Source organism: Python bivittatus, unplaced genomic scaffold, assembly GCF_059951505.1.
Source record: "Python bivittatus isolate LINGU-HERP-01145 unplaced genomic scaffold, Pbiv_v1 ctg000350_np1212, whole genome shotgun sequence".
NCBI lineage: Eukaryota > Metazoa > Chordata > Lepidosauria > Squamata > Pythonidae > Python > Python bivittatus.
This window is the reverse complement of record NW_028277074.1, coordinates 12,965,164-12,977,986: the sequence shown is the minus strand read 5'-3', so window position 1 is coordinate 12,977,986 and position 12,823 is coordinate 12,965,164. Positions and strand designations below refer to the sequence as shown.

The following is a 12,823-nucleotide window of genomic DNA, read 5'->3' as shown; positions in this document are numbered from 1 at the left end:
AGGATGTGGATGGATGTCAATTATTCTCTTTAGAAATAGTGTCACTTTGGAGACAGGAGATAGCATAGCGAGCGCAAAGACGGGACATAAATGCTCAATTAATCAATACACTGGAAGACACCCATAGGCACTTCTGACAAGGTTAAACGGGAGTGGGGAAACGAAACAAATAAGGGACAAGCAGTGCTTCACAGCACCCAAAGAGGATGACGAAGAGGAAGAAAAAAGTAATCGCTGTAGAAGGGAGCTCCGCCCAAAACAATTTATCCAAAAGCTCCAACTAACCTTCCCCTTCTCTAACCAAGTCGGAAAGAACAACCCAGCCCACGACGGCTTCCCCTCCATATGCAAAGGTCACGGAGGAAGAAGAAAAGGAAGGGCGCAGATCCGCCTTGGTGGAGGCTCCAAAAAGCAGGCCCTCGCGCAGCTAAAGGGCCCGCTGCAGCGGCCTGAGCGAAGCGGGGTCTCTCCGCCCCTGCCGCTCTCCTCCTACTCGGCTGGCTCTTCCCTTACCTTCTGGGAGTTGCTCTGCTGCAGCACATTCTGCTCCACAGTCATGGCCCTCTCCCAGCTTCGGCTTCCCTCCCCGCCGGCCTAAGGGAGTGACGAAGAAGAAGACGGGGCGCTGGCGAGGGGAGGCTAAGAGAACCAGAGCGAGCGCCAGGCCTGAGCGGACCCAGGAGGAAAAGGAGGCGGGCGAGGAGGCTGCCGCTGAGTCAACGCAGCCGTGACGTGACGTGACGTGACGTGACGCGCCGCCCAAGCAAGCAGCAACAACCCCGGGGAAGAGCAGGGCGCGCTCCGGCCGGCCCTATGTCTGCGGAGCGGTAGACGCGCCCACGGCGCCGCGGCCTCAACCAAACCTGCCCGGCCCTGCAATGGTAGTTTCGGCTCCGCCCCTTTCTCCGCTGAGTCTCTTCCTTGCGTCTTAGAGCGCGGTTCTGCACAGAGCTACTCGGATAATGAATAATTGGAACGTTATTTAAAAGTACCATTGCATGAACAGATAGCATAAGATGTGATGAGTAGTTTCCTTTAAAAAGGATGTATCAAAATTCCTCTGTTTGTAGCAGGTTACCCTCCCCCCCTTTTCTTTTTCTGGTATTGAATATAGTGGTTATCTCCTTTTTTCCCTGTTCTTTTTACTCGACCGAGCTATGAGCTCTTTCCTCTCATCCATCTTCAAGTTCTTAGAAGTGCATGCCCACTTTTTTTAAATAAGGAAATGGCTAGTCAACCTTTTCCTTGAATGTTAAGAGAACAAGTTCCTCTTTCATCTAATAAACATCGGAGGTGATCATGTGCTTCAGGTGCTCAAAGCGAAAGAAATTGATCAGAGGGCAGGATTTTTTTGTGCCATGCAAACATGGCCAGAGAAAGAAGCTGACGAGTGACTGTATGGAGGTGGTGCTGTTCCTCCAGAAGAAGACTTGTTCTGATTAATTCTGCTTTCTGGAGGATTTCCGATTGAACCATCCTGTGCAAGCAGATACAGCCACCCATTGAAAGCAATCAGAAGATGCAGCCGTAACTTGCTTAGTCCTTGCTGCTAAGAAAAGCTGCTGTACTTGATACATATGATGAACTGAACAATGGTCTGCTGAATTAATGCGGTTGCCTGGTTTTGTACAACACATTAAACCATGAACTTAGCAAATTGGCTGGATTGATGTGCCACGCTGAGCTACAAACTAGCCAACCTCAGTACTATGCAAACTCATGTACAAAGTGTTACGTTCTCTCCATGAAAGGCACTGTAAGGAGGATAGGGCCCAGCCTCTATTACTGCACCCCCAAACCTAAGCATAAGGGCCCAAATCACTACATACCATTTTATCATCCTAAGGAGAAGCATAAGTGGATGAGGAGCAAGAGTTCTGCTTTGTATGAGTGGCCAGCAATGCTGCACTACCTAGAGAGAAATTTATTAAAAGGGCCATTAAAAGTTCTGTTGTAATCCTGAATGTGTAAGGAATGGACCAAGACTTACAAAACATGCACACCTATCAGTCTATTCCTTTTCTAGTTAGCAGTGCTATGAAATGTACAGAAAAGAAATAAGCAGTAGTAAACAAAGTAGCAGTAATACAAACAGGAATACGGTACTACAAGCGGAAGTACTTTTGCTTTTAACTATGTTTTCTGTGCACTGTTGTGAGCCACCTAGAGTCATCATATCAGACAGGTGGCCATATAAGTCCTGAAAATAAATAAATAAGTGAAATTGTGGGAGAGAGAGAAAGAAGGCAGGCAATCTCCATATGCCAAAGTCATCACAAGATGGGCTATAAACATTGACCAATGCTGCCCCTCAGGTTTTTCATATTCAAGTGGTCCTCAGTTAATGACCACTTGTTCAGCAACCATTTGAAGTTCCAGCCATTGCAGTGAGCTGTGGTCACATGATAATCTGGGTGCTTGGCAACCAGCTTGCACTTACAATGCTTGCAGCATCCTGCAGTCACAAGATCGCCATTTGCGACCTTCCCTGACAGCTTTCCACAAGCAAAGTCAATGGGAAAGCCAGCAGGGAAGGTCGCAAATCGCTCAGGTAAGTCTCCCCAAACTACAGCAGCCACCCCCAGCCCTACTGCATTTGCACCATACCTCACCAGCCCGTCACACACCTTTGTGCACCCTGCAGCAGCCACCCTAAGCCCTGCTGTGCTCGCACTGCACTGGCTTTCCTTCACCCTTCTGCAGCCTGCAGCAGCCACTCCAAGTCCCGCCATGCAAGTGCCATACCATGCCAGCCTCTCCAGCACCCGGCAGCACCTACTTACCTGCCCGCCAGCCGACTTACAAGCCACCAGGAAGTTGCAAGGACATCCTTGCTTAACAATGGCAACCAGGCACGCCAGGATTGCCATCACTGAGTGATGCAGTCACGTGATGATACAGTTTATGACCACATCACTTAGCAAAGGAAATTCTGGTCCCAATTACCGTTGTTAATGGAGGACTACCTGCAATACTTTTTTAAAGCAAGAAAGAAAAAAATGAGACTGGGTTTCCAGCCTCAGTAATACCCATGCCACATCACCATTCCTTTTTAAAAGTAAAGACCATACATGTTTCTTTTGGCTAGTGTGCCATAAGTGCAATCAATGCCCAATTTTACCCCAAGCATGTTCACGCTATTCTCTGCTAGGTAGGATCTCTAAACAAGAGATTAGATTGCAAACTAACAAACTGTTGCCCATGTCCCACCAAGTAGAAGACACATGAAGTGTACTGACACACTTAAGATACCAAAACCCAAAAGAAGTCTCTTATAATGAGAGAAATTATTTGAATAAGTGCTTTGAGAGTTGACGTTTTGTTTGTTTTCGTCTGTTTGTGTAATCACAATACACCTTCCCATGCAATAGTTGCAGGACCATTCTCAGCATCTTTAAGCCCATTTGCTTTTTTTTCTTTTAGGATTTATGAAAGTTACATGTATGTGTGGATATAACATCTGCACACATCCTAAAAACATAAGATGCCATTGCTCAGTAGAAATGTACAAGAAAAAGAATAATTGTGGAATTCTGCCTCCTGGGATCTGGTAATGATACAACTCTGTTCACAAGCATGTGAGAAAGAATTTTTTGTTTTGTTTTGTTTTCTGAATCCTTAGCTATCACTATGATTTGTTACAAGAACAACATGAACAGATAACTATAATGTTATTGTTTTGGCAGCAGTAGATGAAGTCATCAGGTGTAACAGTTCCTTTCCAAATTTATGAAACTTGACAAATTTCCTGGGGGGGGGGGGTGGCATACAAAGGAAGCCTCAATCCACTGACCTTTTTTCCTTTCCTACCATAAGGATTGCTTATTTTTATATAATACTGCTCACTTCTCAAGGTCTTTAGGTTAGCTTCTTTTCTCCACCACCATGTTAATGTGCTTTCCTTCTGTCTTTGGGTCAAGAGGATAATATATCAACATAAATTGCACTGTCCCTATAGCTTAACCTTTACAATGCCTCGGCCATGAGGCAAAGTAGAGTTGCTGCTCTCGCCCAATTTAATGTAGGGCAGTTTCAAGGCAGTGATTCGTAGATTTCCTTCCAACTTACTCCTCCCATTCAATTTGAAATACTAGTGGGAACCAGCCACCAATAACTTTCCTGTGTTGAGGTTGGGGAGTCAAGCCTTGGTTCAATTGTTTATTGATTTAGCTGTAATTTGTATTATTTACTGTGTGCTGCCTCTGACGGCCAGATTCTGACCTTTGGAATTCTGAGTTCTGATTATAATTTGCAGTAATCTGGGTGATCAATAGATGGCAGCATCTGTGAAAGCTTTCATAGGACTATCAGTCTCCTGGGGTACTGATAGGCCTGCCATTAAAACAGAAGATCAAAACACCTGAATCAAACACACATACACACACCCCAAGGGTAGACCCACATTCAATTAAATTCCTATGTCTACCACCACCTCTCTTCCAACCCACCCCACCACCAATGAGGAGAAATAGGCTGAGCAGGTGGGGATGGGTGGGTTTTCTCACAGGTTCAACAATAGCCAAATAACTATGGAGGTCAGTGCCCAGCAGTAGGATAGGCTAATTTTAGCTGAGTGGATTAGTGATCCTCTCATCCCAGGGTATTTCATTCATTGCACTATATTTTCTTCTCGGGAAATTTTATAAGAGGGAAAATACCACTTTTAAACTGAAACACCTAAAGCCAACTTCAAGCTGCCTGGTGAGCTAGTGACAAAATGGGCAATATTGAGAAGACAAGTCCTCTACAAAAAGTTAGTAGTGTTTGTTTGTGCCAAGGTAAGCAAACCATTTGGAGAGCATTAAGAATGTCAGCTGTTAGCTCCAAGTTCTGAATGTTTTTTTTTTCTTTTTGCAAGGTATACTTCCATCTTTTCTTTATTAGTCAGCAAAGACTATTAATTTTGTTGTGATCTTTATAGGCTAATCCATACACCCTGTGTGTGGCATGAAGATGCCTGCTAACCATTTGTAGAGGAAATAGCCTTACAATGTTGTCTCCATATTTTGCTCCCCAACCAGTGAGATAGCTCTAAGTCATCTTTACCTGATCTGGTTTGGAAGTGTTCTTTTCCCTCTTATGCTAGCTCAAGGCTTCCTTTGTAGATGATCTAGGGATATGGAGGAAAATCCTTGTGATGAGCAGCAATTTGCTCATCTCCAGATGGCTCTGCAGGTTGGTTATGGGAAAATGCCCTCCTGTCTGGTTTCTGGGCAATGTTCCTATTCTGCAATGATGTTTTGGCTGTGAGAGAGACTAATACCCCAGCTTCTGCAGTTGCTTTATTTGCTGTGTTTTGATAGAATATCAACTTCCTACAGAATAGGTGCCATTGAGAGTGGAGCTGACATATCTGAGAGCATAGAAATTAACATGTCTTTCACAGGGACCAAAACTCCTTTCTCCAACCATTGCTGTTCAGTAACAATTACTAGTGGCTGTATCTAGGCTACACAGATACGGATGTCCACTAGATGGCAGCCAAGAGTAACAGAAAATTCTAACTGTTTGCTTCCATGTAGTGGTCAATACATTGGTAACTCTGGGAGAAGGAGAAGAAGGAGAAGAGCAGGAGGAGAAGGAGGAGGTGGATATGATGATGGCTGGAGCTCATGAAAAATACAAACACTAATACAGGTTCTGTATGTGTGATTAATGGCAGCTTTTCCAATGGATGGTGAGTTTTTCGGTAATTTTCTTTATGTGTCTTATGTACCACTTTGTGGTTTTTTTAAGGCCCCCAAACTAGTATCATAATAAAATATTAATAACATCTTAATTATGACTGTGCAAACTTATCAAAATAGGTGCTTGGCAACATGTATTTGCATGAATACTTCAGGTTGTTAATTAGACCATCTGCTGCATATGATGGCACCTGTCTTAGAAGATAAGCGGTGTTAGGCCTGCTTAGTACATGGGTGGGAGAGTGCTGGGAATTCCAGAAGTATTGCAACATTGCAAAGCAAATTCTACTCTTTTTGTATATATGTGCAGCATTGCAACATATGTAAAGAGGAGAGGAGCCTGTACAACAGCAGCACAATGCAATTGTCATTTGAATACATACACACATAAACCATGGACGTATCTCCACCAGACTGAGAAGTGAAACAAAAAAATAAAATGGTAGAATGCAATGGCAAACTACTTCCATACTGATGCTAAGAAAACTGTGGATATTCCCATTAGGTCAGTAGGAGTTAAAGACTTTACTTGTACTTTTTCCACAAAAATCATCTTTCTCTGAAATAATAAAACAACCGTATCTTTTGCAAGGTCACACGGTTCCTTCAAAATGTAACCCCAGCATGCGTGCACACAGAATGCATCTGCCAGCAAAACAAATGACTTGTAAGAGATGCAGCTGCCTTAATGAGGTGCTTTATTTGTAATATATTTGCAAAGCACTTTCTTCACCGATTTTTACACAGTTCTAATATTGATACTTTTGTCAAACAATAGTTTGCATATTTAATCGCAAGCAATTTGACTATGTTCAAAGGACCCTACTCTTAATAAGTGTGCATATATCTGTAGCTTTTATCTGTTCCTTTGTATCTTCAAAATGACTAGAATTTCCATGCAAAACCTGCCAGAGCAAATTTGAAATCACTTATTGAAGGCTCATAATGTGATAGTAACTTGACAAATGGTACTCCCACGGACTCTACTGGAATTCCCTACTAAGGACATTTTAATGATAATTAATTCCAAATAATGTGTCAAAGTGTCAGATGCAGTAACACGTCATCTTCTGTTTCATGCTCCACTAACTATACAGTTAAATAATATACTGGTTAATAGCTTTCTCAAGATGCCAAGTCAGGAACTTCTTCATCGAAGTATTAATTGCAATCACTTTATTAAATAATGATTTTATGGCTGTAGTTGTAAGATTACTTAAATAGAAATAAAATTTGTAATTTGTTGCAATGACATTTGGAGGGCAAATAGAATTTCAATAATAATAATTTTCAGTGGAAAAACTATGTGAAGGGAAAATAAATCAGACACACTTTCATGGATACTATTTATTTATAAATAAACAAAACAAAAATCTGAGTGTTTGTTAAATGATAACACTACAGATATATAATCTATGCCATATCATTCAATGTCACACTACAAATATATAATCTATCATATCATCATATCAGTCAGCTCTGTAGTTGACTTCCCTTTCACACAAAGTCATGGTTGGCTGAGCACAATTTATTTAATATACCCAGTTACTGTAGGTATATTCACACAATATGAACATAAAACCATAGTATATAAACCACAACTAATACTTCACACTAACCAAAAACAGACTAGCTAAGTGATGGCTTAGTGTGATGGCTGAACCAGCAGAGTCAGGTAAAACTTTGGTACAAAATACTGAAGACTAGGATAGGAATGTTTCATTATAAGATCAGGAGTTATCACATGCACTGTATGTATTATTGTTAGCCTCACAGCCAGCCAGATGTTTAGACTAGATTTGGCATTTTTATCTATCAACTCCTTCCCAAGGAAGTGGATAGGCAAATGTTCTTTGATGGTGTTAAAGGTATCATCACAGGATGTAAGCTGTTTCCAGTAAAGCTGCCATTTGCAATTGACTGAGGGTGATTTTGTCAATGCCAATGGTCTTCAAGTGGTGCTCCAGATGTTTTGGGATTGCACCTATAAGGCTCCCATAACTATTGGTACTAGCTTTCCTTTGCCACAGTTGGTCTATTTATATTTGCAGGTATTTGTATTTTGTGATTTTCTCCAGTTCTTTCTCTTCTCTTCTGCTGTTTCCAGGTATTGCAATGTCCACTATCCAGACTTTTTTGTCTTTCTTATCAACAATTGTTAAGTCTAGGGTGTTGTGTGGCAGGTGCTTGTTTGTTTGAATTCTAAAGTCCCAGAGCACTTTAGCTTCTTCATTTTCTGTTACTTAGTCTGTTTTGTGGCCCCACCAGTTCTTGCTTGCAGGCAAATGGTATTTCTTGCAGATATCCCAGTGTCCCATTGTTGCTACTTTGTCATGCCATTATTTGTAGTCAGTCTGTGCAATCTTCTTGTAGCAGATAACTAGGTGATCCACTATTTCTTCAGCTTGTTTGCAGAGGATGCATTTGCTGTCTGGTGCTCTATTCTCAATTCTGGTTTTGTATGCATTTGTTTTTAGGGCTTGGTCTTGTACAGCCACAATTAGCCCCTCTGTATCTTTCTTCAACTTTTCTGCCATTGCCAGGTCTTGTTATTATCTGCTTTGCTTGCTGGTTTGTGTGTGTGTGTCTGTGTACTGGCCATGTACTACTTTGCCTTGCCACATCACTTTTCTATTCTACATTTGGTGTTTCTTATAGGACAGTTTGGTCTCTTCAGTATTCAGTAAGCCTTCATAGTATACTAGCTTCAGTGCATCTTCTTTAATGTCCTTCAAATATTCTTCTACTGCTCTTTTTTCTTCTTCAATTGTCTGGTGTACTTGCAACATTCCACACCCACCTATGCTCCTTGGTAAGTAGAGTCTGTCAACGTCACTGTGTGGATGAAGGGTATGAGTCATTGTTGTTATTTTTCCTGCTCTTCCAATCCAGGGCTTCTAGTTCTGCTTGAGTCCAGTCCACTATTCCAGCTGTGCATCTAATGACTGGAATTGTCCAGGTGTTAATTGCCTTGATGGTATTTCTTCCACTGAGTTTGGACTTTAAGATCTTCACTCTTCTGATGTATTCACTACTAACCTTTTTCTTGACTTCAGTGTGCTTGATGTTGTCAGCCTGAAGGATGCCCAGGTATTTGTTGTGATCTTCTTCATCCAGACTCCTGATGTTATTTTCATTGGGCATCTTGATTCCTTCAGTTTTCACTATTTTTCCCCTGTTGATGGTAATGGTGGCACATTTGTCCAGTCCAAACTCCATTGCAATATCTTGACTGTATACTTGGACAGTGTTGAGTAGCACTTCTATTTCAGATGGTGTTTTTCCATACAGCTTCAGGTTGTCCATGTAAAGGAGGTAGGATAGCTGTCAGATATTTTTTATGTTTGATAGCCATGGCCTGACTTTTTCAGTATTAATTGACAGAGGAATCAATGCCACGACAAATAGTAGTGGTGATAGTGAGTCTTCTTGAAAGATTCCTCTCTTCATATAAACCTCTCCCAGTCTATCACCATTGGCCAGCAACTGTGTCTTCCATTGTGCCATTGATGTTTGCACAAAGCTTCTGATGTTTCTACTGACTCCTGTTTATTCTAGGAACTTGATTATCCAGTCATGTGGAAAGGAATTGAATACCTTCTTGCAATCAATCCAAGCCACATTCAAATCGGTCTCCCTTCTCTTGCAGTTTTCCAGAATCATCTTGTCAGCTAGGAGCTGATCTTTTGTTCCTTTGCTGTTTGGGTGGTTTCCTTTCTGCTCAGATGGAAAGAGCTTGTTTTCAACTAGATGCTGTTGGACTGCATCAACCATTACACTAGTTAGCAATTTGAAAGTTGTTGGTAAGCAGATAATTGGCATGTAGTTGCTGGTGCTGCCCCTTTTGTTGGATCTTTCATTATCAGGCAGGTTTTGCTGGATGTTAACCAATCTTCAATTTCATCTCCTTGCAGTATGTTGATAAACTGCTTGGCAAGGAGTGGGTGCAGAACAATCAGACATTTCAACCAAAAACCATGCAGTTCATCTTCACCTGATGCTGACCAGTTCTTGATCTTCCTTGCCCTTTTCTCCATCATTTCTGCTGTTATTACAAGTTCTTTCATTTCAGCTTCTTTTGTATTCTTATCAACCTCCTTTATCCAAGCTGCATTCTTGTTGTAGTTCTTTGGATTGTCCCATAGCTGCATCCAGAACTGCACTGTTTCTTCTTTGTCAGTTGTTGACTGGTTCATTGCAGTCTTGCCATTGATGGATTGGTAAAAATGTTTCTGATTTGACTGAAATTGGAGATTCTGCCAATAGTGTGCAATTTGAGTTTTGTATGTGCTGATCTTTTTGGCTATGGCTGTTATTTGCTACTTTATCATTTCAAGTGCTTCCTTGATATTCCTTGTTTCTAAGTGATATTTCTTTGTGAGGTATTCTTTGGTCTTCTTGTTCTTAAGCTTTTTCTTTTTTCATTTGTTCTAGCTTGCTTGCGTATGATCTTAGCACACTAATCTTATTTTCCAATCTGATCTTCCATTTTGGTAATTCACTGTTTGGCTTTTTTTCTTGTTTGTTGATTTTGCATCCAAGGTATTCAATTATAACTGTAGCCATGCCGTACATTAGTTGGTTTGCTTCTTGCAGTGAGCTGGTGCTTATATTTGATATTACAGTATTGGCATCTTTTAATACTTGGGTAGCTGTTTCTTTGTAAGAAGCTTCAATGCAAGCAACCTTATTCTATTCTTTTTCTGTTCTTCTAGATGCTCAGTTATTCTTTGTTTTGATTCCTCTTGTTTTTTAGTAAGAGGGCTTTGTTCTTTCTGAGGAGAAAACAGAGGAGAGAGTGCTTGATTTGGGAATGAAAATGATTCAATAGATATGCTGGCTTCCTCTATTGCCAACTACCCCTGGTTTGCCTCTACAGTCTGAGCTACTTCTGGCAAGGCTTTGATTTCTTTGCCCTGGGTAGACCTTTGCAGTCCTTCCAATTCTACTTCTGTAAATACTTTATTTCGTATTGTAAATCAACATTGATCTACTAGCTTCTGTTCTGTTATTTCTGATTCTGGATGTTGTTCTTTCCAGAACTGGTGCATTCTTTTTAGATATTCTCTTCTTGTTAGACTTGATTTATAGTAGCAGATCATTGTTTCTTTGTTTTCAGTCTTTGTATATTTGTGACAGGTAAACAAGTTTTCTTCCAGTAGTCCTGCAGCTGCTGGCCCTGGTTGCTCAGCCAACAGTCCTAAGTCCTGTAGCCCATTTATCACTAGATGTCCATGAACCAGAACACCTACCACAGTCCTTGTTGACCCGGGCAATGACCAAACCAGTATAGGTTTCTATAAATTATGTCTCACCATATGAGATCAGGAGTTATCATATGTACTATATGTATTATTATTATGGTTGGTCACACAGTCATCCAGATGTTTAGACTGGATTTGGCATTTTTATCCACCTAACGAGTCCTGACCAAGGAACTGGGATAGGCAGATGTTGTTGTTTGCTGTAAAGTATCCAAGTAAAACTGCCTTTTGCAATTGACTGATGGTGATTTTGTCAATGCTGATGGTCTTTAAGTAGTGCTCCAGATGTTTTAGGATTGCACTCAAGGCACCTATTACTATTGGTACTATTCTACTTCTATTTGCAGGTCTTTATAAATTGTGATTTCCTTTAGTTATTTCTCTTCTATTCTGCTATCTCCAGGTATTGCAATGTCCAGTATCCAGACTTTTTTGTCGTTGTTGTTGTTGTTATTATTATTATTATTATTATTTGCCTTTGAGTCAGTGTTGACTCCTGACAACTGCCTGGACATGTCCCTGCACTGTTCTTGGCAAGATTTCAGAAGTGGTTTCCCATTGCCTTCTTCCTAAGCCTGACAGAGAATGACTCGCCCAAGGTCACCCAGCTGGCTTTGTGCCTTAGACAGGGCTAGAACTCATGGTCTTCTGGATTCTAGCCTGATGCCTTAACCACTGCACCAAACTGGCTTTTTATCCTTATGATACAGAGATAAAATCTGGCATAAAACCAATATTAATTGTCAGGAGTCACAAAGTTTGGAGACAGATACACAAATTAATTACCATAGAAGATCTTGTTACTCACAAAACGCTCTTTACTTAGGGCCATCAAATCTGGGCTGCCACATCTCTTTGCTGTCATGTAATGGTTGCCCAGATTTTTGTGACCTAATTTACTCTAATTTGCCCTAATTTACTGGAACGCAAACTGCTAACATTATTTCCCTTCAATCTCCCAAAGTATTCTTTGCGATGTTTGTTCATGAATGATAAAAATAGAAGTGTTTTATTTTGAGCTTAGAATAATGTACCCCCATCTAGAATTTTCCACGGGCTACATTGCAATGGAGCAAATAGTTCAAGTAGTACATGTTCTGTCGAAACTAACATATTCTGACTTTTTGGCCTTAGGAAACAATAGGCACTGGTATCAGTTCTTTACTCTTATTTTTCATCCCAACACTACATATAAGAGTAGATAGGGTGGCAGTGAAGAGTGACAGCTACCAGCCAGCTAACTTAGAAAAAATTGGCAAATGGTGAATATTTATTATTCAATGACAGACACCTTTAATTGACAAAACAAACAACCTCTATTCTTAGCCTGAAATGCTGGTCACAACAACTAGTCTTTTTATCACTGTTCTTTAATTAGGAATTCAAGCACTTCCAAGCTTGAATGTTCCATCTGCTATTACATTATGGAGTTCTTTAAATACTTCCAAGTCTTATATAATGTTGTTTGTGCTGGTTATAAAAAGTGGCTGGCATTGATCAATTGCATGAAGCAATAATTTACATTACAATAGAACAAAAATCAAAAACACCTACCATCACTGTTACTATTTTGACAGCTTCTGTCAACAATACACCAGTTGATTAAAAAAATAATAATAAGCAAATGGGTACCACCAGTATCCAAATCAACACATATAGGTTATGTAGTTTCGTTCATGCATCCTTAAAGTCAAAATCAAGAAGACATATGGGCATACATAGGCATAAAACACTCACTAAATAAATATGCAATCTTCTTTGCAGGCAGCCAGGTATATACTAAACAGCAACGGTTGTGTCTTAGGTGCATCATTCCTGGTCTTTGTTCAGTATCTCACTAACAACAGACCCAGACCCAGAATGAATTCTTAC

General features: G+C 40.7%; 1 protein-coding gene across 7 annotated transcripts in view; it reads right to left on the bottom strand.

Annotated features, from left to right (window-relative positions):
- USP25 (ubiquitin specific peptidase 25) overlaps nt 1-743 on the bottom strand; it is a 74,187-nt gene extending 73,444 nt beyond the window's left edge. For 2 of the 7 annotated variants that reach the window (XM_088144590.1, XM_015888819.3), the window contains exon 1: nt 514-743. In XM_088144590.1, coding sequence (XP_088000716.1) covers nt 514-542 — 29 coding nt within the window. In that variant the 5' untranslated portion in view covers nt 543-743. The remainder of the gene's footprint in view (nt 1-513) is intronic. The other 5 variants (XM_088144591.1, XM_015888821.3, XM_088144592.1 and 2 more) reach the window with 5 other exon arrangements.
- Nucleotides 744-12,823: the final 12,080 nt, after the last annotated feature.